The sequence below is a fragment of the Macaca fascicularis genome, chromosome 14, assembly GCF_037993035.2.
Source record: "Macaca fascicularis isolate 582-1 chromosome 14, T2T-MFA8v1.1".
In the NCBI taxonomy this organism is placed as follows: domain Eukaryota; kingdom Metazoa; phylum Chordata; class Mammalia; order Primates; family Cercopithecidae; genus Macaca; species Macaca fascicularis.
The window spans coordinates 9747008-9770300 of NC_088388.1; the positions used below are offsets into that span (position 1 = coordinate 9747008).

At 56.3% G+C, this 23293-nt stretch overlaps 1 protein-coding gene and 1 long non-coding RNA gene across 47 annotated transcripts in view; one reads left to right on the forward strand and one right to left on the reverse strand.

Moving 5' to 3' along the window:
• The window catches only part of NRXN2 (neurexin 2), a 117810-nt gene that overhangs the window by 75903 nt on the left and 18614 nt on the right, over positions 1–23293 (forward strand). For 30 of the 46 annotated variants that reach the window (XM_005577384.5, XM_005577395.5, XM_005577386.4 and 27 more), the window contains 3 exons: positions 12683–12864; positions 17516–17687; positions 21528–21617. In XM_005577384.5, the coding sequence (XP_005577441.3) occupies positions 12683–12864; positions 17516–17687; positions 21528–21617 (444 nt within the window). Of the gene's footprint in view, positions 1–4523; positions 5533–12682; positions 12865–17515; positions 17688–21527; positions 21618–23293 lie in introns of those variants that run through there. The other 16 variants (XM_005577393.5, XM_045372052.3, XM_015434514.4 and 13 more) reach the window with 4 other exon arrangements.
• Positions 239–2496, reverse strand: LOC141408435 (uncharacterized). Its single transcript, XR_012423118.1, has 3 exons — positions 2397–2496; positions 1551–1748; positions 239–818 (listed from the first exon to the last, which is right to left on the reverse strand). It is a non-coding gene; the product is annotated as an uncharacterized lncRNA (long non-coding RNA).

Below are 23293 nucleotides of genomic sequence, written 5' to 3' on the forward strand. Positions count from 1 at the left end.
GCTGTGTTGCTTGCTTCCTTCTCATCCCTTGTCTGCAGAGTCCCAGGGGAGCTGCGGCCTGCTGTCCCCTCATAGGGTCTTTCTCCTGGGACTGTGCAGGATTGCTGCTGCCTGAAGCTCTGGAGGGGCCCACTGATAGATAGCCTCTCCTCCTTGTTCTCAGCTGATGGGACCCTGCTCCCTTCACCTAGAACCAAAGGTGTTGGCCTCAGTGGGGTGAACTTGCTGCCGTCCTGTGTGGTTTTGGTGATGGCCTTACATGTATTTGTATCTCACGCAGACACACTGTTGCACAGGGAGGGGGGCTGTTAACAACCTGCACCCCCTTTGATGCCCTCAGGGCATGAAGTGGGAATCTGTTATTTCCTGCTGAGAGCAGGACCACACCCCAGAGGACAGGCTTTGGAGGCTCCCAGGAGGCTAGGCTGCTGGACAGCTGGTTTGCCTGGAATGGGCTCCTCTTTCTTCCCCAAGCATCCCAGCAGCAGTTTGTCCCCTTGAGCTACAATGTCACTCCCTACTGTCTTCGCTTAGTTCTTTTCCTCCCAGGCTGGACATTTGCTTGCCAACTTGCATTCTGTTTGAGGCCCCTCGCCAGAGAGGGCAGGTTCAGCAGCAGCTCCCAGTCCCTAGCGGTTGGTGGCCAGCAGCTGGTTAGAGCCCTGCAGAGGGAGGGCAGCTGAGGCAGGAATGGCGGAGAGGCAACCTTCTACTCTGTGGGGTAGCTTTGGCGTTTCCCTTGGATGATTGGGCTGGAGTGGGTGGGCAGAGTGCAGCCTCCTCAGCATCGCTTGAATCATCTTCCCTGGGGTCCTTCCCTGAGAGACCAAGCAGAAAAGTCAGCTGCCTGGGAAGAAACACACACATGCACACACACACACACACACACACACACACACACACACACACACACACATATCACGGAGCGTCTCCATTTTACAGACATGGAATACGACTGGAGAGGGACGGTCGATTTCTGGAAGTAGTTCATAGCAGATTTGGGGTGAGACCCCAGTCAGTGCCTTTGCCTCCATACCACACTGCTGGACCTTCGTCACCTGGGCATGAGTCCTGAGTTTCTTACGGGAGAAACCTACTGGGTCCAGGGGCTCTTGGGTGGTGTTAGTTTTTCTTTCCTCTTTGAAAAAATGTCTACCCCATCTCCCTCAGTGCTTTCCTTGTGTTCTTAGGCATGTCCAGCCCTTGGGTACCACCACATCCCCACTCTGTCCCCCAAGATTTTCCTCACCTGACCTGCTGCTCTCTGTGCCTTCCAAAGCCTCCAGACAATGGCCAGTTGAGGGTGTTCCAGCCCTGAATGCCAAGGCATGGAGACCTGGCTGTGGCTGGACCTCTTCCCCTCCAGCTAACTCAGCTTTGCACAGATCTGGAGACGATGGTAACTTCGTTGCTTAATGGTAACAGTCCCCACTAATAGTTTCATGTTTTGCAGCTTACAAAGCCCTTTTAATTTGATCTTCAGAGAAGGCAGTGGGCTTTGTGTTTAACTGATAAGGAAACCCAGGCCTCAGTAAGAGGCAGTTACTCACCCCAAGTCATAGAGGGTTGATGGTAGAGCTCGGCTGGAACTTAGGTGCGCCTGTTTGTCACTTCCTGCTGCTCATTTAGTCCCCAGGGGAGTGGTGGTGGTACCCATGGTGGGCACTTCTTGCCTGGGGTGGAAGAAATCAGGATCACGAAGCGCTGCTGCCCGTCGTCACTGCTTCACTCCCACACAGTGGAGCCTTCTGAAAAGGGGGCATGAGATGGATGGGAAGTGGGGGTTGTGCCACCTTTCAGCAGGGATGGGAAGAGCAACTTCTTTGGGTTCCAGGCTGGTGGGAGGGAGGGAGAGTTGGGGCTGGGGAGCAGGGCGCATCTTGGGAGGCGTCACCATCCCCAAGCACTGGCCTCTACAAAGCTGTGGAGCTAAGACAAGGTGGGTGCAACCTGGGGGCCACACAGGGCTCAGTGTGTTGCTGCTCTGAGCTCTGGCTCTGGGGTAATGCTGAGATCTCCGCCCCTGGAGGGCAGGGCAGGAATCTTGGGAGTGGGGCCCAATCCTCTCTTCTCCCAGGGCTACTCCTCCTTCCTAGCTTGTCTCTAGTTTTTCATGCTCTCTTTCTATGGCACATCTTCTTGGGGCCCTGTGATATATAAGGTCAAGCTGGAACCCAGCAGAGAGACCTGTTCAGTTAGCTCTGCCTTCACCCCTGGGAGGCCCTGGGGGCACAGGCAGGCCTTGGTCTCAAGAGAGGAAGGAGGGTGGAAATGGCAAAGGTGGAAGGAGCAGGTCCTGTCCTCTGAAGGGTGGGGCTGCGGGCTGGAGCTCTCTGGTGGGGAAGAGACTAGGGTGAGGAGAGGTCACACCTGCAGAACAACTTTTCCCCACTTACCACCTCAATTTCTCCATTTGTGACATGGGGGCTACTCCTGGGGGTGCAGTGAACTTTGTGTTCCTTTAAGGCTTATGAGTATCTCCTTTGGGAAGACAGGAGAGAAAAGATATGATGGAGGAAAGTGGACAGTGAATAAAAAAGAGAATATGAAATGAGAAAGGGTGGCTAAAAGGAGACACTTCCCAGGCCTGAGATTTGGGACTGAGGTGTTCCCATCAGGCCTGCTTGCTCCTCTGTCTTTCAGAGCCTGTCTCCTGCCTCTCCCGGCAGTCAGTTCCTTACCATCTCTGCCTCCCTGTCTCTGTTCATCTCTGCAGCCTCTATTGATCTCTTGCACACCTCTGTCTCTCCCTTCTTTTTTACCCTCTATGTCTCCCCCTCCCTTCTCAACCTTGCCCTCCACCCCCATCTTCCTCCAGTTCCCACTCACTGGTATTGATTGGCCTCTAGGCGGTTTCCCTTCCTCTCCTCTCGCCACCAGCTCCTCCCTCCCTCCCTGTGGGACCATAAATTTTCTGCCTGCTCAGAGCTGTGTCAGTCTATATTCCAGATCCAGGGGCCCAAGAACGGGATAGAGAGGTCAGGGGGACGTGGCCTCTGGGGGCCCCAGCCCTGCTCCTGGCCTGCAGTCTCTCCTCCAGCACTGCATCACCGGAAGCCTCCTCTGGGTGCCTCTGAGGACTGCTTTCTTCACTTCTAAAGGCCTGGGGTCCAAATCCAGCCCTGGCATGTAGTAGGGGTGGAGGGCTGGCAGCAGCACTGGGGAGATGTCCTGGGTCCTGATTACATCCTGGAACTGGGGGTGGCAAATGGGGCCCGTGGTGACAGTTTTTGCTCCCAAATGGAGTTCAGAATCAATAAGCAGGAGCCAGCTCTCTCCAGCCCCTCCCCTTTCTCACTTCACCCACCCCTGCCTCCTGTCCTTTCCTTACCCAGCCCTCCTCCTCACTCTGCTGCACTGTTTCTTCAGCTCCCCCAGGTGCCCTCTCCACCTCTCTCCTTTCCCTTCTCCTCTACCCTCTGCCTTCCCACCCTCTCCGCTGTCCGAGCAGGTTGGTGCATACCGGGTGATGGGAAAGGAGTCTCTGTGCTTACCTCTGGGGCCACAGGTGCTTTCCAGAGGCGTCCAAAAGTTTGGGGGACAGATCCCAATTGGAGGGCATCCTGAAGGATAAGTGGTTTCCTCAGCTTGACATTTGTGGCCCAGGAAGGGTTTTGTCCTAAGTGGGACACTCCGTGGGCAGGTGTCCTCTAGACCCCACCATGGAGAGAGAGGTTGGAGCCAGGGGAGGGGCAGTGGGAATGGAGAGGAAAGATTGGAGGAGTCCAGGAGAGGCTTGTGCAAGGGGCTAGGGGAGCAGCCTTTTGGGGAGGTGGTGGGGAGCTGTATGTGTGTGGCATGTCTTACTCCTGAGTACCTCGAAGGCTCTGGGTGCACTGTATGCTGTGGACCCTATTTTGGAGGGTGAGCTTGGAGGGCAGGGGTGTCTGTGTGTATGTTGGCCATTCATGGCCTGTGATCAAACGTGTGTGCGCACGCATGTATGCCCGGTGAGCATGTGTACATGCTCCCCTGAGAGTGAGTTGGTGTGCCCATGTTTGTGAGCACATGCATGCATGTATGTGTCTGAGCCTGTGTGCCTGCCCGCACACTGTGCCCATATGGGCACGTGGATGTTTCCATACCCAAGCCGGTACACATCTCAGTGTGCGTGTGCGTTCTGAGGGGTGTGTGCAGAGGTGGCCGCCGCGGCATCTCAGCAGGCTGTGCCAGAGAGCATTATTGGGGTTCATCCAGGTGGGGTGGGCGGGGAGGAAGAAAGTGGCCTCTCTTGCTAGCCTCAATCCCGTTCCATTATTCAGCAGGGTCCGTTCTCGAGGAGGGGGGTGCAGGAGGAGCGCGCGCGTCCAGGCGCGGGGGAGGGGCGGGCGCGCGCAGAGGAGAGGCGAGCGGCGAGCGGGCTAGCCAGGTGCTGCGCGGCGGAGCTGCCCAGCGCCGCCCGCAGATCGGGAGCCGCTCTGGTCCCTCTGCCCTGCCCCCTCCTCCTCCCGCGCTTCCCCTCCCCTCTCCGCTCTCCTTCCCTCCCTCCCTCTCTTTCTCCCTCTCTCCCTCCCTCCCTCTCCCTTCCAGCCCTCTCAGCCTCTGCAGCAACACTCCGCTGCCTCCATCTCTCCGCCGGAATCTCGCAGGCTCGCGCCTTTCCTCTGCTCAGCCCCGCTCCCCTCCTCTCCTCTCCCCTCCTCTCCTATCCCTTCATTCCCCCCTCACCCGGATTTGCTTCCCTTCCCCCTTCTCCCGCCCCCCTTCCCCCGGCCGCTCCCTCCTTTCCCCCGGCCTCCGTCGGGCGGCAGCGGCAGCAGCAGCTCGGCCGGCTCTAGTCGCCGTCGGTCTCCTGCTTTCGGGAGAACCAGGCCTCCGTCCCTCTTTTCTCCTCCAGCCCGCACCGCCCTCCTCCCCGGCTCGGTTTTTCCGCAGGATTTCCCTCGCTCTCCCCTCCCTGCTTGGCCCCCGCGCTCCCCTCCCTCTCCACTCGGCACCATGCCCCCTCCCCCGGGCGCTCCCCCGGGTTTCTGACGGCCCTCTGCGCCGCTCCGACCCCGCCGGGATGCAGAGAGACCCCTAGCTCCTCGCGATGGACCCAGGCATCCTGGACCTTGGTGTTGCCGCTCCGCGGACCCCCGATTTCCCGGCGGGATCCAGTTGATTTTATTGGCTCCGGACCGAGGCTTGGGCCCTGGTTTACCTCCGCTTCATCCCTACCCCGCTCCCGGAGCTCGGAGCCGGAGGGGGGCTTCGCGGGGCTGCGCAGCCCCGCGTCCCCGCCCCCGGCCATGGGGCTGTGAGGCGGTCGCCCCCGGGCCGAAATGCCCCCCGGGGGGAGCGGGCCGGGGGGGTGCCCGCGCCGCCCCCCCGCCCTGGCTGGGCCCCTGCCGCCGCCGCCACCGCCGCCGCCGCCGCCACCTCTGCTGCCGCTGTTGCCGCTGCTGCTGCTGCTGCTGCTGGGGGCGGCCGAGGGGGCCCGGGTCTCCTCCAGCCTCAGCACCACCCACCACGTCCACCACTTCCACAGCAAGCACGGCACCGTGCCCATCGCCATCAACCGCATGCCCTTCCTCACCCGCGGCGGCCACGGTAAGTGGCACTGTCGATGCCGGCCACCCGGTTGGCCCCGGGGGCGGGGGGGCTTCCCGTGTGCGCAGCCAGGCCCCCGTGGGCCCCACCCCAGCTGTGCACGCCGAGTCCGGCCCCTCTGCTTTGCGTCCCGGAGCCCCTTCACCTCCAATCTCCAGCACCCATCATCTCAGCCCCACCCTTGCCTCCATCTCTCCTCTCCCCCATCACCCTCATCTCTGTCTTCAGCACTTTGCTTCCTCGCCTCACCTAAACCTGCTTACCCCTAGGTCTGGTTCGTTATCTCCTTCTACTTCCTTACCCTCCCCGCCCTGTCTGTCCTTTCATCCTCTCCGCGCAGCTCTGCCTTCCATTTCTCTTCCGCATCACCTCCTCCATCTCAGCCCCTTATCATCTCTCCATCTGTCTTGCCTCCACCTCTGCCTCACCCTCACCCTTCCATCGCTGGTCTGTCATCTCTCCCCCTTCACCTCCCTCCCACCTCTGTCACATCTGTCATCTCTGCCTCTGACATATCTCTTCCTCCTTGACCTCTTCGTGTATGTCTCTGTTTTACCTCCATCCTTCCAACAACCTTCCCTTCTTTTCTGACGACTGGCCTTCCATTACCTCCCAACTCACTCCACTGTCCCACCATTCTCCCATCCTCCTTCCCCTTATCTCTAGTGTCTCCCCTCCATGTCCCCTCATCTCTGCTCTGTCTCTACCTCTGACCCCCAGCATCTCACTTCTGTAGGCCCAGCACTTCCCGTTTCCAGGCTTCCCCTCCTGTGTCAGTTCTCTATCACTGTCCACTTACAATCACCTCCTATCTCTGCCCCTCATAACCATCCATTGAAAAACTTCACCTTCCTTCTCAGACCCCATCACCTTCTCATTTCCATCCTTCCTCAGCCCCATCTCAGGCCCCCCATTACTTCATATCTTAGACCCCTAAGATTCTCTCCATGCCATCTCTTCTCACCTCTGTACGTGTCACCTTCCATCTCTGTCCCCCATACTCTGTGCCCCCATCACTCCCAAGCTCTGTCCTCCCCATTACCTTCTACGTCCGGCCCTCTTTACATTTTATTTCAGCTCATTTCAGCCCATCACTTTCCACCTCAGTCCCTCCACATTCCATCTCAGAGCTTCTGTCACTTGCATCCCAGGGACCTCCTCACGTCCCATTTTAGTCTACTCATCACTTCCCATCTCTGCACCTTGTCATTACCTTTCAGAGGGTAGCCCCATTACCTCCATCTCTGTACTTCTCTCACCTCCCATTTCTGTGCCTCCATCCCATCCCATCCCATCTCATCCCTTCCCATCCCATCCCATCCCATCCCATCCCATCCCATCCCATCCCATCTCATCCCTTCCCATCCCATCCCATCCCATCCCATCCCATCCCATCCCATCCCATCTCATCCCATCCCTGTGCTCTCAACACCTCACATATCTGTCCTCCTATCCATGTCCTCTCCCCTCTGTGCCCCCCTCTCCTCACCTTCCATGTTCATCACCTCCCATCGGAGTTCTCTGACACCTCCATGCTCCCATTCCCTCTCATTGCTGTGCCTTCATCAGTTCTCTCTCTGTACCCAGGTGGCCTCCCATTTCTGCACTTCTCTCCCTTCCTATCCTTGTACCCTCATCACTTCCTGTTTCTGTCTCTCCATCCCCTCTCATTCTTTACTCCATTTTTGTTCCTCCATCATCTTCCATTCCTGTATTTTGCGCCCTTCCCATCTGTGACCCTGGTTGCCTTCCCATTCTTGCTCCATGCCAGTCCATCTTTGCTTCCCAGTTGTGCCACCGTATCACCTCCAATCTTTCTGCTCATTTGCTGGTCTTCTTCCTTTTCTCCTACTTTATCTATTTCCCTTTTCATGCTTCCGTTTTCTCTTCATCCAATTTCTCTGGAGCACTTCCTTCAAACTCTTTACTCCATTCTTTTATTCTCTCATCCCCAACACAGTTTGCCTCATCTTATCTCTGTCCCACCTGGCTCCTCTCAGGCAACACTCTTCAGTTTCCTTCTCTTCTTCCACGACCCCACCCAAACCCTTGCTCCTGGACCTTAACTCCCTCCCCCTCCCCAGGAACTCTCTGGCTCTTTGTTACCTTCCTCCCTCTTTCATTGTCTCCTTCTGGCTCCCTCGAGGCCCAGTGTTGCCCCCAAAGGTGCCCAGATAGGCCATGGTCTTTCTGGGCAGTGAGACAAAGCTGAAGGAGTGAGACAGGTAAAGGAAGTCAGGGATACTGGGGGATTTTGCAGGATGAAGAGAGTGTGGAAGAAGAAGGTGTAGGAGAGAGGAACTGGCTGAGGGACCCTGAGCAGGTAGAAGGGAGGGCCTGGGAGCCAGAGTGCCCAAGAAAGATTCTGTGAAGGAGCAAAAGCTGGACAGAGGGAGTGAAAGTGGCCAGAAGAGTATGGGGGACAGGGTATGGAATGTTGGCCTTGGGATTGCCTCGGAGACAGCCACCCCTTTGCTGCGCAGAGGAGAAAGCGGACCAGTGCCTAGTGGAAACAGGAGGAGTCATCTGGAGGGTGCTCAAGGATGATGATAGAAGAGGGTGGGAGGTGTGGGGGAGGAACCTGTGAAGGGTGGGGCAGCAGAGAGGAAGGATGAGGACCCAAGGAAAGGAGGAGAAGGGATGAGGCCACCTGTCCTGGCTAAACTCCACCTTTGCTCCCATTAACCATTAACCATGGTGGGAAAGGTGAAAAGACAGGCTCTTTTTGGGACCCTACACTTGGCTAGAGGACCAGGCCAGGCTTCCTCTCTGCCCAGTGTCTCCCTAGCATCCCCAGTGGGAGGCAGCCTCTCTCCTTTCTGCACCAGCTTCTCCACTTGCCTTCTTTTGGGGTCTCACTGTGTTTCTACTTGTCCTCTCCTCTCTTTTCTTCACACTATCCCCCATTTACCCTGCCATCCCCCCCAACCCCTCCTGTTACATAATGTCCTTATCTGCCAGACACCCATTGCCACTCCTGTACCTGATGTCTGTCTGGGGCATGGGAGGACTGGCACACCTGGGTCCTAAAAATGACCTGAGCCCAGGGGCGACACTCTCCTGGTCCTGGATCCCCAATTCTGGTTTCAGAGTCCTTGAGGTTCCTCCCACCTCACCGTGTTCATTTCTGGTACTCTTCGGCCAGGAATGGAGTGGTCAATCCCTGCTAAGTTCTGAGTCGGTAGCTTCCATGGGTTCCAGGTTTATCACTCCAGCTTATAAAGGGGGCTAGCATTTATTTTGATTCTGAACAGGGTGTGTTAACTCGGATTTCTGACTGGATGGTTTATGGCCAAGCAGGGGGTTAACAATTGAAAGACTGTGTTCTGGGATCCTAGATCAAGAGACAGCTGAGCGCAGGGATCTGGACCAGTAGAGATCTGCCCGTCCGGGATGTAAAGGTTCATGTACAAAGCGCGGGTGTGGGCTGTGAGCACTCGGGCCATGGCTTTTCTGGGTTGTGCAGGATGTTTTATCTTCTCACAAGTCTAGATCTTCCAGAAGGTTTTCTTTCATGGCTTTGGATGCTGCAGGGACACAGGCAGGCAGAGGTTCTGCACATGTAGTTTTAACCACAGGGGCATCACTGCATGGGTGGTTTTCTACATGGATGATTATGTTGTTTGGGTCTGGGTTAGCTAACCATTATTAATGGTTGGTTGGTTTTTTTCTAGAATGCAGGTGTGTGTGGGACTGCATGGAAGATTCTTGAACATTTAGAGTATTTCACTGGATCAGTGAATTTCTGGGTCTAGGAGGTATTGAGGAGACTATATTGGGAGTGGGCAGAAGGTGCCAACCCTGGGCCTGTGGCATCTTGTGTTTGGCCAGAGGCTTTCTTGCCTTAGGCTTCAGGTGTGTAGTTTTCAGCTCACTGGTGGTTTCCTAGGAAGGTTAAAAACAACTGGTCTACACCACCCTTGGGCAACATTTTTGGGCCTTGACTCAGGCCCCTCTTGCCTTTCAAACCCTTTCTGGAGCCTGTCAGAGGTTCTAGATGTGGTGCCCTATTTTGGGCTCCGTGTCTCCTAGAAGGCAGCTGTGCCTTCCCTGGGGGAGTCCGTGGGCAGGGCCAAGGACAGCTTGCCGGGGTGAGAGGCTGGAGGCGCCTCCGGAGCGCGGCTGGGGAGGGGCCTGGCGGAAGCCCCGCCTCCCAGCCCGGCGGTCTCCGAACCCCAGCCTTCTGCGCTCCGGAGGCAGCCGCGGTGCTGGGAGAGAAATGTCTCCCCAGGGTAATTACTGCCGCCCCAGTCCAATAAACCATTCATCCTTCACCTCTTCTGCCCAAGAAGAGTCTCTCCGCCCCGTCCCCCAACAGTGTAATAAACGCCCTTAGGCTTTAAGAGGCCCGCCCAGCATAATAAACTGGCTGCAGTGTGAGAACAGCTGGGTGATAAATCCCAGGGGAGGTCTGGGTTTGGGCAGCCCGTGCGCCACGGGCCTCGGGAGTGGGGACGCGTGCGCCCTGTCCCACGCCTGGCCAGTCCCTGTCCTGGGGCCGCCTTCCATGGTCTGTCTTTGTGCCTTCACCGCCATGTTTCCTGACTGCTTCGTCTCCTGTCGGGGGTCTGCCTCTCCACGCTGGGTCTTTGTGTGCAGCCGGGTGCGTCGCCGCCTGTGTGTGGGTGTGGGGCCTGGGGGCTTGGGCGCTGGACGCCGCCTCTGATCCCTCCTGCCTCACTGCCCAGTGAGGCATTTGGCCGGCTTTTTCCTCCCGCCCTCTCTGGGCACAGACAGGGCTCTGTCCATGGTGATGTGCTTGCTGTCTGGGATCTGGGCTGGGAAGTGAAGAGAAAGGGCCTCTTTTCTCCTAGACCTGGGGGATTTGGAGGCAGCCTGCAGGTAGACTGGGTTTCTTTCCCCGGTCTGAGGGACCAAGAAACCCAATAAAGCCTTCTCTGAATGGGAGGCCCTAGAGCCCAGGGGTGAAGAGGCTGCAGCCTCTGATCAGGGAGGTGAGGGTAGGAATGTGTGTGGAGGAAGGTCAGCATCTCTGCTCCCCTGGCCCACCCCACCCCCCAAATTCAGATGTGCAGCTTGTGTGGAGGGGGGGGGGAGGAGGACCCTGGGTATTACAGTTGTCATGGAAACAGCCGATTTTCCGGAGTACTGCAGTGCTGGGAGTGGAAAGACTGTTACTGGCTGAGGCCTACTGGGCTCCCCACCTCCAGGTCCTGCCCTTCCAGGCAGGTGACCACATGGTGTGGGGGTGGGGCTTACTGCATACCCCACTGTCAGCCAACTCTCCACCCTTGACTTGGGGGCCCATCCTGAGGATTCAGTGCTCACCACTGTGCCTCCAGGGCCCTCAGGTAGAAAGGACACCTGGATCTGGAGAGGGCAAAGCCAAGCCCCCTCTGTCTGCTGGGGGTGCTTTCCTGGCCAACAGGCAGAGGTGAGATGGCAGTTATTAGACATCCAGATGGTTCTTTCCCTCCTGCCCTTCCTCCTGGGGTCACCTCTCACCATCACTCTGGGGAGATGGAAGATGTTGATGGTGGGTGCTCTGAGGAACAGCAAGGGGACCCATGGCTCCTGCTTCCCCCAACCTCAACCCCCTGCTGGCCTCAAGACCTCTTTGGGAACCAGGCAACAATCTTCCCTTCTCTCCTCAGCCCCTCCCTGGGCCTGCAGATGGTGGCTCCCCACAAGAAACTCAGGCAGCCCCTCCCCTTTGGGGTCCTAGGAGCTCCCTGGGATGGAGGCTCCTCACACCTGATTGACCCAGCTACAAGGGGGTTCAAGTCCCTGAGGTGAGAGACCCCATGGTACCTGAGGGAACCCGGCCTAATGTTACCAACTGGGCCACCACCTTGGCTGCTGGCAAGGCCTGCTCCTTAGAAGTGCTGCAGGCCCTCCTGCCCCCGCAGGCTACTAGTTCCTCACTCCAGAGTTCTCCCACCCCCAGACGGACATTTTTCTCCCCCTCTAGGCTTTTACCCTTAGGCTTCATCTGTCTGTCTCCCTCTCTAAGTCCTCCCGTGAACCCCTCTCCCCATAAGAAGTGCTTTGTGAGGAGTCGTTAGTGGCTAATTATTTAATTAAGCATTTTATGAATCTCATCTGCTCCATTTATATTCTAAAGAATGCAAGATTGTTCTCTTCCCTTCCCTTCTCTGCAGGCTGTGGAGTACTAGTCCTTCAGGCCTCCCAGACAAGGCTCCTTTCCGGGAAACTGGGTGACCAGCCCCCCACCCCCACCCCCAGAGAGCTCAGTCAGCCGCAGGAGGGAACATGGCGACTAATGGGGTTTATTTTGGGGCTGAGATCGTTAGGGACCTCACACCCGCCCCCAGCAGCCGGCTGGCGAAGAAGAGAAGGAGAAGGGGAGAGAGGGTGGGGTGGGGGAGGGCTGGGAGAGGGAGCCTTCATCTCCGGCTCCCACTCTCCCGTTTCTCTCACCTACACCCCTCTCTGTCCTTCTCTGTCCATCTGTCTCTCTGCCTCCTTCCTTCTCTGGCTGTCAATCTCCCCTCTCCCCTCCCCCCACCCCCCAACCCATGGCTGTCTCTTCCTTTCTGGGCAGGGCTCCAGGACCTTCCTACTTTGGGACCCAGGCAGTCCCCTGGGTGAGGGCGGAAGCAGGGAGTCCTGGGCAAGCCAGGAGAGGGGTGGGGACAGGGAGATGTTGGAGGGCACCAGCTCTGACTGTGAGTCAGAGCTGCATACAGCTCTGCTCATCTTCCTGCCATCACCTGGGGTTCCTTGGTGCCTGCTCAACTCTGGCCCCAAAGAAGCACACACCTTGGATCTGTCACCTCTGCCAGACCTGGGAGAAGTGGAGCTAGTCAGGACCGGGCCCCCTGGGTCTTTCCTGCCCACAGCACTCTCGTCTTCTCAGTCTCCTTGCAGCTTCTCTCTGGGCTCTCTCTCTGTGTCACTCTATTACCTCTCCGTTTTGCTGTAATTAAAGCTAGACTTCTTGATGAGGCAGCTACATCTGTCTGTGCGTGTGCACAGGCTCTCACCCAGGCACCCGCCTGCCAACTGCTCCCTGGGGTGGCGGGGCTGGTGGCTGCTGTGGGTATCACAGCTGAAGTCCCACATCTAGACCTGGGGTTCCATCCCTCTCTGGTCACAACCCTGAGGACCTGCTGACCTCGTCCTCCTGATGTCATTTCTTCTTGTCTCCCTTTCCTTCTCTCTGCAGCCGGGACCACATACATCTTTGGGAAGGGGGGAGCACTCATCACCTATACGTGGCCCCCCAATGACAGGCCCAGCACGAGGATGGATCGCCTGGCTGTGGGCTTCAGCACCCACCAGCGGAGCGCTGTGCTGGTGCGGGTGGACAGCGCCTCCGGCCTTGGAGACTACCTGCAGCTGCACATCGTAAGGACCCTGGGCCCCAGCCCTTCAACCCCAAGCTTCCTGCTCCCAAATCAGTTCAGCCCTTCATTGCCATGGGATCAGCACCTCAAGTCTTCCCTCATGGGGAATCCTCAGAACTTCTGTTCCTTCATTGCTGGAGCTTCCTGCTAAGAAGTTCTGCTTCTGAGATTCTTCCCTCTCTCAGTTATTCACCAAGACTCCCAGATCCACCCTCCCATCTGATTCATATTTCTCCAGCTCCCCACTCCCCGAGACCACCTGTGTTTTCTGACCTTCCTAAAAGTAGTCAAGGGCCTCTTTGGGCCTTCCAGGCCATTCTCCTGCAGCCTTCAGAGGTGTCCCACATTTGTGACTTCCCCCAGGCTGCTGCCTGCTCACTCCTAGACCAGCTAGGCCAGCCCACTGTGTCCTGCACCTGTTCTTGCCCCTCCTTCATACCTACCTGCCCCAGGGCAGCCTACCCTTGCAGCTTCATCTTGCCTCTGGATTCTGCCCCTTTGCCCTCCCAGCAGCCCCCTTACCCTGTCTCCCTTACTGCCTCTCTAGCCAGGTTCACTCCTCACTAACCCCTTGGCCCAGCCCCACATCCCCAACCTGACCTCGGCTCCCACCTTGCTCTGCCTTTCTCTGCTCAGCTCCACCTGTGGCCCTAGCCCCTCCCTGTGTCTGCTCCCCGCCTTGACCTTGGTTCATTCCCAGGGTCTCCCTCTGGGCCTCCTACCATATATGCAGCTCCTTGACTCACCATTTTGAGTCCTGTCGAACTCTAGTCTGCAAGTGGCCCCTTTTCTTTCCCTGCCCTTTCCTCCATCTCTGGCTCTGCCCTACACCCTTCCCTATGATCTCTGGTATTGCTCCATTTCATTTCTGGTCTCAGACTCTCCCCTGACCCCTCCTCACAGTCCTCAATCCCGAGCCTCTGCCCTCAGTCTTCATCTGTACATTTCTGGTCCCTAACAGCCACCTTGTTTCCCTGCCTGTATTTCACATGCTCACCCTGGCCAGGACCCCTGTGCTGTGGGGATCAGGCAGGCTGGCCAGGCTCTGTGGGCTGGAAAGCTCTGGGTGAGGGGCCCCTGGCTTTCAGGAGGGCATAGTTAGTTGGAAGGGGAGAGAGGAAGCCAGGGGAGAGGCTTGTTTGGGCTTTGATTTCTCCGCATCTGCTTGGGAATGCAGCCACTGGCCTTCATTACACAATAGCTTTTAAGCATCCCAGGTCTGCACCCCACCCCACCCCAACACCAGGGCGTGAAGGAAGGAGCATGAGGGGAGACTTCCTGTAGGCAGAGCAGAGCTGGGGTGGAAGTGGCAGTGGATGAGGAAGGGGTGCAGAAGGAGGACTAGCAAGCAGGACAGCAGTCAGGCCCAAGAAGAGGCCTGGAAGTTCTGTACCTGTGTCAGCAGAACAGGCAGTTATCTAGAACGGTGAGAGGCACCCGGCAAGTGAGAGACAGTGTGGCTGTAGACGACAGTGTGGGACTAGATGCACCGTGATGTGTGTCAGGAGTGATGGCTGTGACAGTGGGGGATGAAGACAGAGACTGGGTCTCATGATTTCTGATGGAGTGTATCTATAGATGTGTATTTCCCCATGGAGTGGTGTTTGCAGTTGTTTCAGTTGCCTTTCTGGGTGGTGGGATGTGACTGGGTTTCCCTGTGTCCTCTGTGAGTGAGGGCTTCTCCTTCTCTCTCTTCTCCCTCATGCGAAGCTCTGCATGGCTTGCCACTTCCTTGCTGTCTTTGTGCAAGTCACCACAGCTGTCTGAGCCTCAGTTTGCCCATCTATGGAGTGGCATGGGAAGAGGACAGAGGAATGTTGTGAGGTTGAAGGAGATCACGTATGTGAAGCACATAGGGAGCATGCTGTGTTAGCTAGTATCCTGACCATCTCTGATCAGCTACCTGGGCAGGACTGTGTACCTCTGTGCCTGTTAGGTTAGGGCACAGGGCTCCCTACTGAGGAGAAAAGGTAGGGGGATCAGGGTGTGAGGAGAAGGGATTTCCTCCTTTTCCCTCCCAACAGTTGTGCACAGGCCTTACTGGTGCAAGGCTATGGAGGAACAAGTACTGGTGCCGGGTACTACAGAGGTCAGGGAAGATGGGAGTCTGCCCGAGGGTGGAGAGGCCTGGCAAGGGTGAGGGGCCATGAGAGGAGCCAGCCATGAGGTGCGAGTTGGGCACCAGATGGGCTGAGGCCCCCTGGGGGCAGCCCCCAAACCCCTTCCTTCCCTGGTGACACATCAGCTCCCACTACAGCGTCAGTAGCAGCTCTCAGAGAGTGGGGAGGCGGCAGCAAAATAAGAGAAAAGCAATTTGACGTTTCTAATAAAGCGTCGCTCCACTTTGCCAAATTAATTTTGACTCCCATAATTATTTGCTGTAGGAGCGGCTGCGTTCTCCCCACCGCCGCCTAATGAGGTAATTGGGGAATTAGGAATTAATGACTTTAACAGAAGTGACAACTGACTTCACACTGGGAGAGGCTCTGGGGAGCTGCCTCTCCCCCGGAGTGCAGGGCCCTGAGCTTGACTGCCTCCTAGGAAACCCAGGTGTCCTGCCTCCCAGCTCCCTGGCCGGCTCTCTGCCAGCCTGGCTCCCAGACCGCATGTGCTCCTTGACCACCATCACTGCCTGGGCTGAGCCTGTGGGGAGAAATCCTCAGAGGAATCCAGGGAGCTGATGCTATTCTGGGTGATATTATTACTAACAATAGTACCGAGGAGGATCGACTGTTCCCTTCCCGTGTGTGGGGAGCAGATGATCAGCCCGTCTCCCTGGGGATGTTGTCAGTCTGTGGGTGGTGGATGGGTGGGGCTTGCTAATACTCTTTTTAGGCAAGCCCAGCCTCAGTTTCCCTGCTTTACTGCATCTGAGGAGACAGGCTGCATGCATGTATGACTGTGTGCATGCATGTGTGTGTTAGCGTGCATGCATGCATATATGTATGTGGTTTTCCCAGGTTCTGAGAAGGAGACAACTGGACCCCACAAGTGGGAAGGGATAGGACATGGGTCTTCTGAGCCACAGCTGCAAACCTTGTCCCCCAACTCTCTCTGCCAAACCCTAACCCTTGCCCCATCTGTGAGCCACCCCTGCCAACACCCCCAGTGCCACCAAGCCTCTCAGCTCTGCTAGATGCAGGAAAGAGGTGGCAGCTGAATGTTCCACATGTCCAGGTCATGGGGCAGTCTTTCAAGAAGATCCCAAGAGTGTAGTGTGTTTCTATGGTGATGGGCTGGGTGCCTGAGTGTGTGAGCCAGGGGGTCTGAGTGAACCTGTGTAAGTGTCTGTTCCCTGTGGGAGGAGAGCTGAGACCGCATTCAGGAGTGCTGCTGGGAGGTTCAGGGAAATGAAACAGGGGCTCAGGCTTAGTGCCCGGTGGGCCTTCATTGGTTTTTAGATGCCTTTGGTCTTGAAGGTAGGTTGGCCTCAGCAGCCTCTTGGATCATCCCACACCCCCACCTCTTTGAGTCAGGGTCTTCCTAGGCTGGTGGGCAAAGAGAGAGAACACTGGCTTTGAAGTCAGACTAGCTGGGGTTCAAATCTCGGGCTTCCTTCTCATGAGCTGCAAGATTTTGAGATGTTATTTAACTATGTTGAGCCTCAGTCTCTTTCTTGATGAAACGGGGAGCTATGAGCTTCTTCAGCGGGTTGGTGTGGGGAAGAGAGCATGCATGTACAGTACCCACACAGGGCCTGGCATGATTTAGGTTTCAGTGAAGCCCTCCCTCTCACTCTAGCACCACAGACAGAACTCTTCCTGGGCTGATCCTGGGTTGCCTTTGCAGGGTGTACCATGGGCCTGGGTCCCAGAGATTGCTTAGGTTCTTTCTCCCCTTCTCCAGGCCTCTGTCCCTGTCTGTACTCTGCCTGTCTTTCCCCAGCCCCTAGCTCCAGTCCCTACCCCGACACCCCCATGATCCCCTTTCTTGGTCAGTCTAGCATAGTTTGTCTGTCAACTCTTCTGGTGTCCATCCCACCATACGCACAGTCCACACCCCCAACCTCTACCCCCATGGCTGCAGAGGGGCCACCCCCATACTCAGAGCCTGACCTACTTTGGGCCTGAGAGGCTGCCAGGAGAGGCATGCTAATGCCCTGGTGTGGGTGGGAGCACCCTGGGGGCCTGCCTGGTGCAGAGCATACTGGGGAGGAGAGGCTGGAGGCTGGGGACTGGGGAGGGGCTGGGGATCAGACCTTCCTCTGGCAGAGGCCAGCTTCTGTGGACTTACCTGCTGGTCTTGCCTTAGGGAGGCCTTTGCCCTCTATACCCCGAGCTGGTCCCCAGCTTGGCCCAATCACCCCTGTCTGGGCCCAGTGGCCTTTGCACAGAGTAGGTGCTCTATGAATATTTGTGAATATCCAGGACAAACCAAAAGGCAAGAGACAGGTGTGGTTAGTCTAAGGTGCTCCAGGCCCAGGATCTGCACCCCACAGTGTCTGCCCCCACCTCCAGCCTCAGGTTACTCCCTTGCATGTGGGGAAGGGTAGCCAGCCTGCCCACCTCCTCCAGTGGTTGAGACCTGGGAAACGTGACTTGTAAAGCTGTAAAGTGCTGCGGAGCTGGGCTAGTGGTGGCCACAGGAGTAGCCACTGCAAGGGATGAATGGTTGCTCCCTCTGGTGGCTGACCTCCACCTCCCTGTCCCCAGGACCAGGGCACCGTGGGGGTGATCTTTAATGTGGGCACGGACGACATTACCATCGACGAGCCCAACGCCATCGTAAGCGACGGCAAATACCACGTGGTGCGCTTCACTCGAAGCGGCGGCAACGCCACCCTGCAGGTGGACAGCTGGCCGGTCAACGAGCGGTACCCGGCAGGTAGGCGGCGCGGGCCCGCGGAGGAGGCACGGTGGCGGGGCGGGGCGGGTGGCGGCCTCTGGGCGGGTGGGTAGGAGTGCGGCCGCACCGGGGCGGGGCCAAGCGGCTCTGGGGCGGTGCGGGGCTACTGGAGAGACTAAGCTTGTGAGGCGGGACTAGGGCAGGGGCGTGGCTAGGAAAAGTCGGGATTTGTGAGGGCGGGGAGAGACCTTGGTGGTGCGAATGCGCCCCCTATAGGGGAGGGTGCAGGGCTAAGGTGGGAAGGCTGCAAGGCTAGGGTCCAGTTTGGGGGTGGGGGGAGAAGAGGAGGGAGGGTAGAGGTGAGGAGAATCTGATGCGACTGAGGAAAGGGTGAGTTCAGAAATGAGGGAGACAGATGCAGAAACAGGAGAGAAAATCCAGAAGTAACATAAAACGTGTCTTGGCAAGGAGACAGGGCTGTTACCAAGGGCAGAGCCAAGGAAAGAACCAAGGTCCTTATAAAGAGCAAGTCAGAGATCCACTTAGGAGATCCACTTAGGAGATCTAACGAAGGAAGAGAAGTAGCCACGGAGACTCAGAGTGAAGGACCCCAGTGTCCAAGGCAGTGAGGGACATGGTGAAAGGAAGGGAGACACAAGTGACAACAAAAATGAAACACAGGGTCATGTGCATTCAACAACCTTTGTTGACAACCTGTTTAGGCATCAGGGCTTGTGCTAGGTCCTGGGGACTCAGTCCCTGCTTGCAGGGAGCCTTGAGAATGCAAACAGACCAAGTTCGACAGGGTGACAGCTGTGGCGGCCAAGGACAAACCAAGGTCTGAGGAGTGCAGGAGAGGGACAGAGATGAGGACATGGGGGAAATGAGGAGACAGAGACTGAAAGATGTTGAGGGAGGCAGAGATAGAGCCTCAGAATGAGAGGAAACCGGAGGGGAAGCAATGGAAAGATAAGGAGATAGTACTGAACTATACGCAAAGACAAGGAGAGATGCGGAGAGGTAGATGGAGATGCTGACATGCAGGCCCAGGGAGAGAAGAGGTGGACAGAGCCTTGGAAGGGAGCGGAGGAGAGCCCCAGCATGGGAGATAAAGAGGGAGTGGAAACAGAAACACTGCAGGGAAAACTGCAGAAACACAGAGATGCTGAGATACTGTCTGAGCGACATTGCAGTCAGGGCCTGACTGAGAAGTGGAGTGAGCATCTGCGACCTCCATCACTCTCCCAGGCGGAGAGACAGCCAGGCTGAGGCAGAGAAGCTGCCCCATGCTGACTGCAAGGGGCAGGGGCAAAAGGCCAATGTGTAAACCTTCATGGGCTCACCTATGCTGGAGTAAAGATGCCAGTACAGGCTTATGACACCAGTTATGCAGGCTTGTACCCAGACATTTCTGGAAAGTCCCTGGAGATAAAGAGGCCCACATGGCCCCCTAATACCTACAGAGGCTGATGTACACACAGGTCAACCTTAGACATATGGACAACTGCAGACATTCGTATGGTCAGACAGACACATGAAAAAGCAGCTCTGCAGAGGGATGCCAGCCTACATCAAGGCCCTGGGTACATGTAGGGACACTCAAGACCCACCAACCCTCCTACACTAAATTCCACTTACCCCCCGCGCCCCGCAACAAGCCAACACTGACAGCTCTGGCTGCGTAGGCATGATCCCTGTGGGCAGCAGACTTCTCTCATTCTCCGACGCACACACACTAGGGCAACCTTTGTAGCAGTGATGACATTGGCCTGTGCTGGATAGGGCTGGGCTCAGAAGCATGAAGGCCTCACCATGTCAAGCCAGGACTTGGATCTAGAGCTTCTCCCCTTGGGACCCAGCAGGCCACCAGTCAGGATGGAAGAATTATTCCTGCTCTCCTCTCCTCAGGGACCCCTGACTAGGGGTGAGGAAAGGCTGCTGGGTGCCCCTTGCCTGTAAAGGGGAGTAACATGAGGGCCTGGTGGTTGCCTTTGTGTACTGAGGGCAGATCCTGAGCAATACCAGCAGGTCAGATCAGCAGTATGCATGGGCCCGGAGAGGGGAGACTCTCTGACTCTTTGAGAGCACAGAGACACAGCCCATGGATTCTGAGTCAGAAGGACCTGGGTTTTAATCCTGGATCTCCCACTGGCAAGTGTGTAACCTTGGACAAGTCATCTAGCCTCTCTGAATCTCAGTTTCCACCTCTGAAAGGTGACAATACTTACCTCATAGCAATACTGTGAGAATGTCATTAAACGCTAGAATGGCATGGCATAGCAAAGGTGCTCAATAAATAGGACTTTTGTTAGAATTTTTATATACTCAGCCTCCCTCCAGGCAGATGTACATTCTTCTCTTCCTCTTGGAGACACACACACAGGATTGAATGATCTGTTTTTAATTTAAACACAAATGTTCTGAATCTATAGGGAATGCAGAATCTCCTTGCCTCATAAGCACCTAAGGAGGCACCATCCATACCCATATGAACACGTCGTGTGCACCTTCATGGGAGGTGTACCTAGGCAGGCCCAGGCCCGGGTCTCTGGGCAGGTGAGCGCAGCTGTGCAGTGAGAGATGACAGGAAAAGCCTCCTGGCCCCACCAGTGTGCACTGAATAGTTTGTCAGTGGCTTAAATGGGAGGAGTGGCCAGATTCTCAAAGGAAATCAGTTCCCTTTCCACTGCTGCAGACCGGGATCACCCACAGCTCACAGAGGAGCACAGATCCTCTCAGGCGCACTGACGAACCCCTTTCCACATAGGCTTGTATGCACACACACACATTCACACACATTCCCCTTCCCAGTCTCCAGGGGCTGGAGATTGGTGAGCGGAGAGAGGAACAGGTGGGTATCCCAATGGACAGCCAAGCTTGGAAAAGAGATGGGGGCTGGAACTAGGGGGAGGAGCCTGGAAAAGAAAGGCTGAGGGCCTGGCAGGGTGAGCAAGATGAGGTCCTGAGACAGCAAGGAGAGGAGACTGGGCTCTGAGCAGAAAATGGTCAAGGTGCATTCAGGGCAGAGAAGGGTGCAGAGAAGGGTGGCGGGGGACTGTCTGCAGGGGAGGAGAAAGGGGCCAAAGAGAAGGTGAGAAGGGGAAGAGGGCTGCTGGATGATGGTCCAGCTCCCACACCACACCTGTAGCGGCTGCCCAGTAGAATGGGAGCCCTGACCAGGGTGAGGAGGCCTTGCAGGGAGTGCAGTGGTGGGGTTGGGAGCAGGAGGGACTTAAGGGGGACGGTGGTGGTGGGGTCAGGGGTGTGGTATGAGATGGAAATTGAGGGGAAGCTGGGAGTGGAGCACGAAGGCAAAGGGAGTTGAGGTGGCCTGGAGAAGTGGTTTAAATCTCACTGTTCAATGCGCGTGCTGGGTGGCCCCCTAAATGCCGCATAAACCCCGCTTAACCCATCCCTCCCACTTCTAAACCGCCCTCTAAACACAGGAACCAGCTGGGCCACTGATGCCTCCCTCCCCCAACTTAAACCTGCTAAATGCCCCTCCCCTGCCCGCCCCCGCCCCCCCCCACTTTGGGATGGGGAAGGAAGGGGGCCACAGCAGCTTAACCACAGATAAACCTGTTTAACCTCTGACCTTTGACCTTCCAGCTCCCTTTCTTTTGTGTCCCTTTCCTTTTCTTCTTTTCTCATCTCTTTTGCTTTGGGTTGCTCCTGCCCCCAGGGTGGGGCTGGCTCTGAACCAGAGCCTAGGGAGGGGGTCGAGGGAGAAGAGGGGCCCAGCGTTTCTTTTCCTCCCTTCCCCTCTTTCTGTGGATGTTGCTGCTTACTCTGAGTCTCCTGAGGATTGCATAATTACTTTTCTAACTCCTTTGGACTTCGCCGCCTGAGAAACCTACTGTCTTTCTAAACTTTTCCAAGGAAACTTTGATAACGAGCGCCTGGCGATTGCTAGACAGAGAATCCCCTACCGGCTTGGTCGAGTAGTAGATGAGTGGCTGCTCGACAAAGGTAATTAACCAGAATTAATTAATTAATTAATTAACTTTAAAAACACTATCTTAAAGGTGCAGAGCTCTCTCTTTCCCCCTCCATGCCTTCACCAACGCCTACCCGCAAGTGAAGGGACAATTGGCTAGCCAGAATGCTCCCTTCCCCTTTGGAGTCAAGGGTCTGTCTGTGCATTTCAGAGTGGTGGTTTTTGGGGTAGGAGTGGGGTTTTTCCTTAGAAGTAGGGGAAGTCTTGTTCTCTTTCTAAACCTGGGATCAACTACAGTAATCCACAAGATCCCTACCATGGGAGCTCCCCACTGCGATCCCAGCAGTAAATCACAAGCAGGCTGGGAATGCAGGTTGTAGAGTAGGTTCCCTCTGCCCAGAATCATCTCGGAGGCTTAGTAAAGGGCCAACGGAGGGCCACAGAGCATGCAGAGGCAGGAAGCCTTTGGGAAGCAGGAAGGCTGACCTGAGGAGGGTTAGGAAGGCTTCACCAGAGCCATGTGAGGAGAAGAGAGAAGGGTGGGGGCCTCAGATCCTACTGGAAGACCCCCAAAGAGGGTGCTGTGGGGCTGCTGTCTCTGGAACAGGCCCAAGTTAGTCCAGAAGGCCTCTGAGAAGTTGAGGGGAGACTAAGGGAGGGGGGGCAGGAGGTGGTGGGCCCATAGGGATTTCTACTCCTGCTTGGCTGATGGGGAAGACCGAGCAAGACCTTTTGAGGCCTGAGTGTGGTGAGGTGTTGCTGGGTGTGATAGAGAAGGCTTCTTGTCACCAAGGGAAGTTGGGGACCAAGGGCAAATCCATCCCATTCCCTTTTGCGGGGGCGGGGGGGGGCGAGCTCTGTACCTCTAAGGCTAAACTCTAAGGGGGAAGTAGAACTGTTAAACCTCCACTTAACCAGCTGATAACTGCGCTTTTAAATGTCCACTGGGGCCTTCCCCAACTAAAACCCCCAAATGTAACTTCTAGCCCCCAATGCCTGTGGGGCCTAAACCTGCTGATAACCAGATGTGATAAACCCATAACAGGACAAAAAGTTAAAGGGACTGTAACACACATCGCTAAAACCTACAGCCCCCAGCCACACTGGGCTGCTCTCTCCAGCGGGGTGAACTTTAACCCTTTGAGGAGTTCATGGCGGATGGGGCCAGGGGCCACAGGGACCAAGTTTGCTAACACTGTGGCTTCCTCTCCATTACCCACCTCCCTCTTCCAGAATCAGAGAGGCCAAGGGAGCAGCCTGGGCTGAGGCTGGGACAACTTGTGACCCCAATGGCAGGGAGAGTTGGACAGGCCCTACTGGGGGGTGGGGGAGGAATTGTGGTTTAGATGAAGGAGAGCCGGGACCCTCCTTCCCCTTCTCCTTAGATCTGACTTTCCTCTTCTAGAAAATAACCGATTGGACTAGAGAGGTAGTTCCCAAAGTGTGAAAGAAGGAACTCGCTTTTTGTGGTCTTAGCCAAGTACTTCCCCTTTCTGAGGCTCAGCTCTCTCCTTGGTAAGATAGGACAGTGATGGTTACTCAGCCCACCTCACAGGCATGTTGTGAGGGTGAGAGGAAAGAAACATCAGGAAAGTATCCCAGAACAAGGTCTGGGGATGCTTGGAGGGGGTATTTTATTGTTAGCGCGTGACATATGGTAGGTGCTCAATAAATATTTATTGGATGAATCCATTTTCCAGTTCCAAAG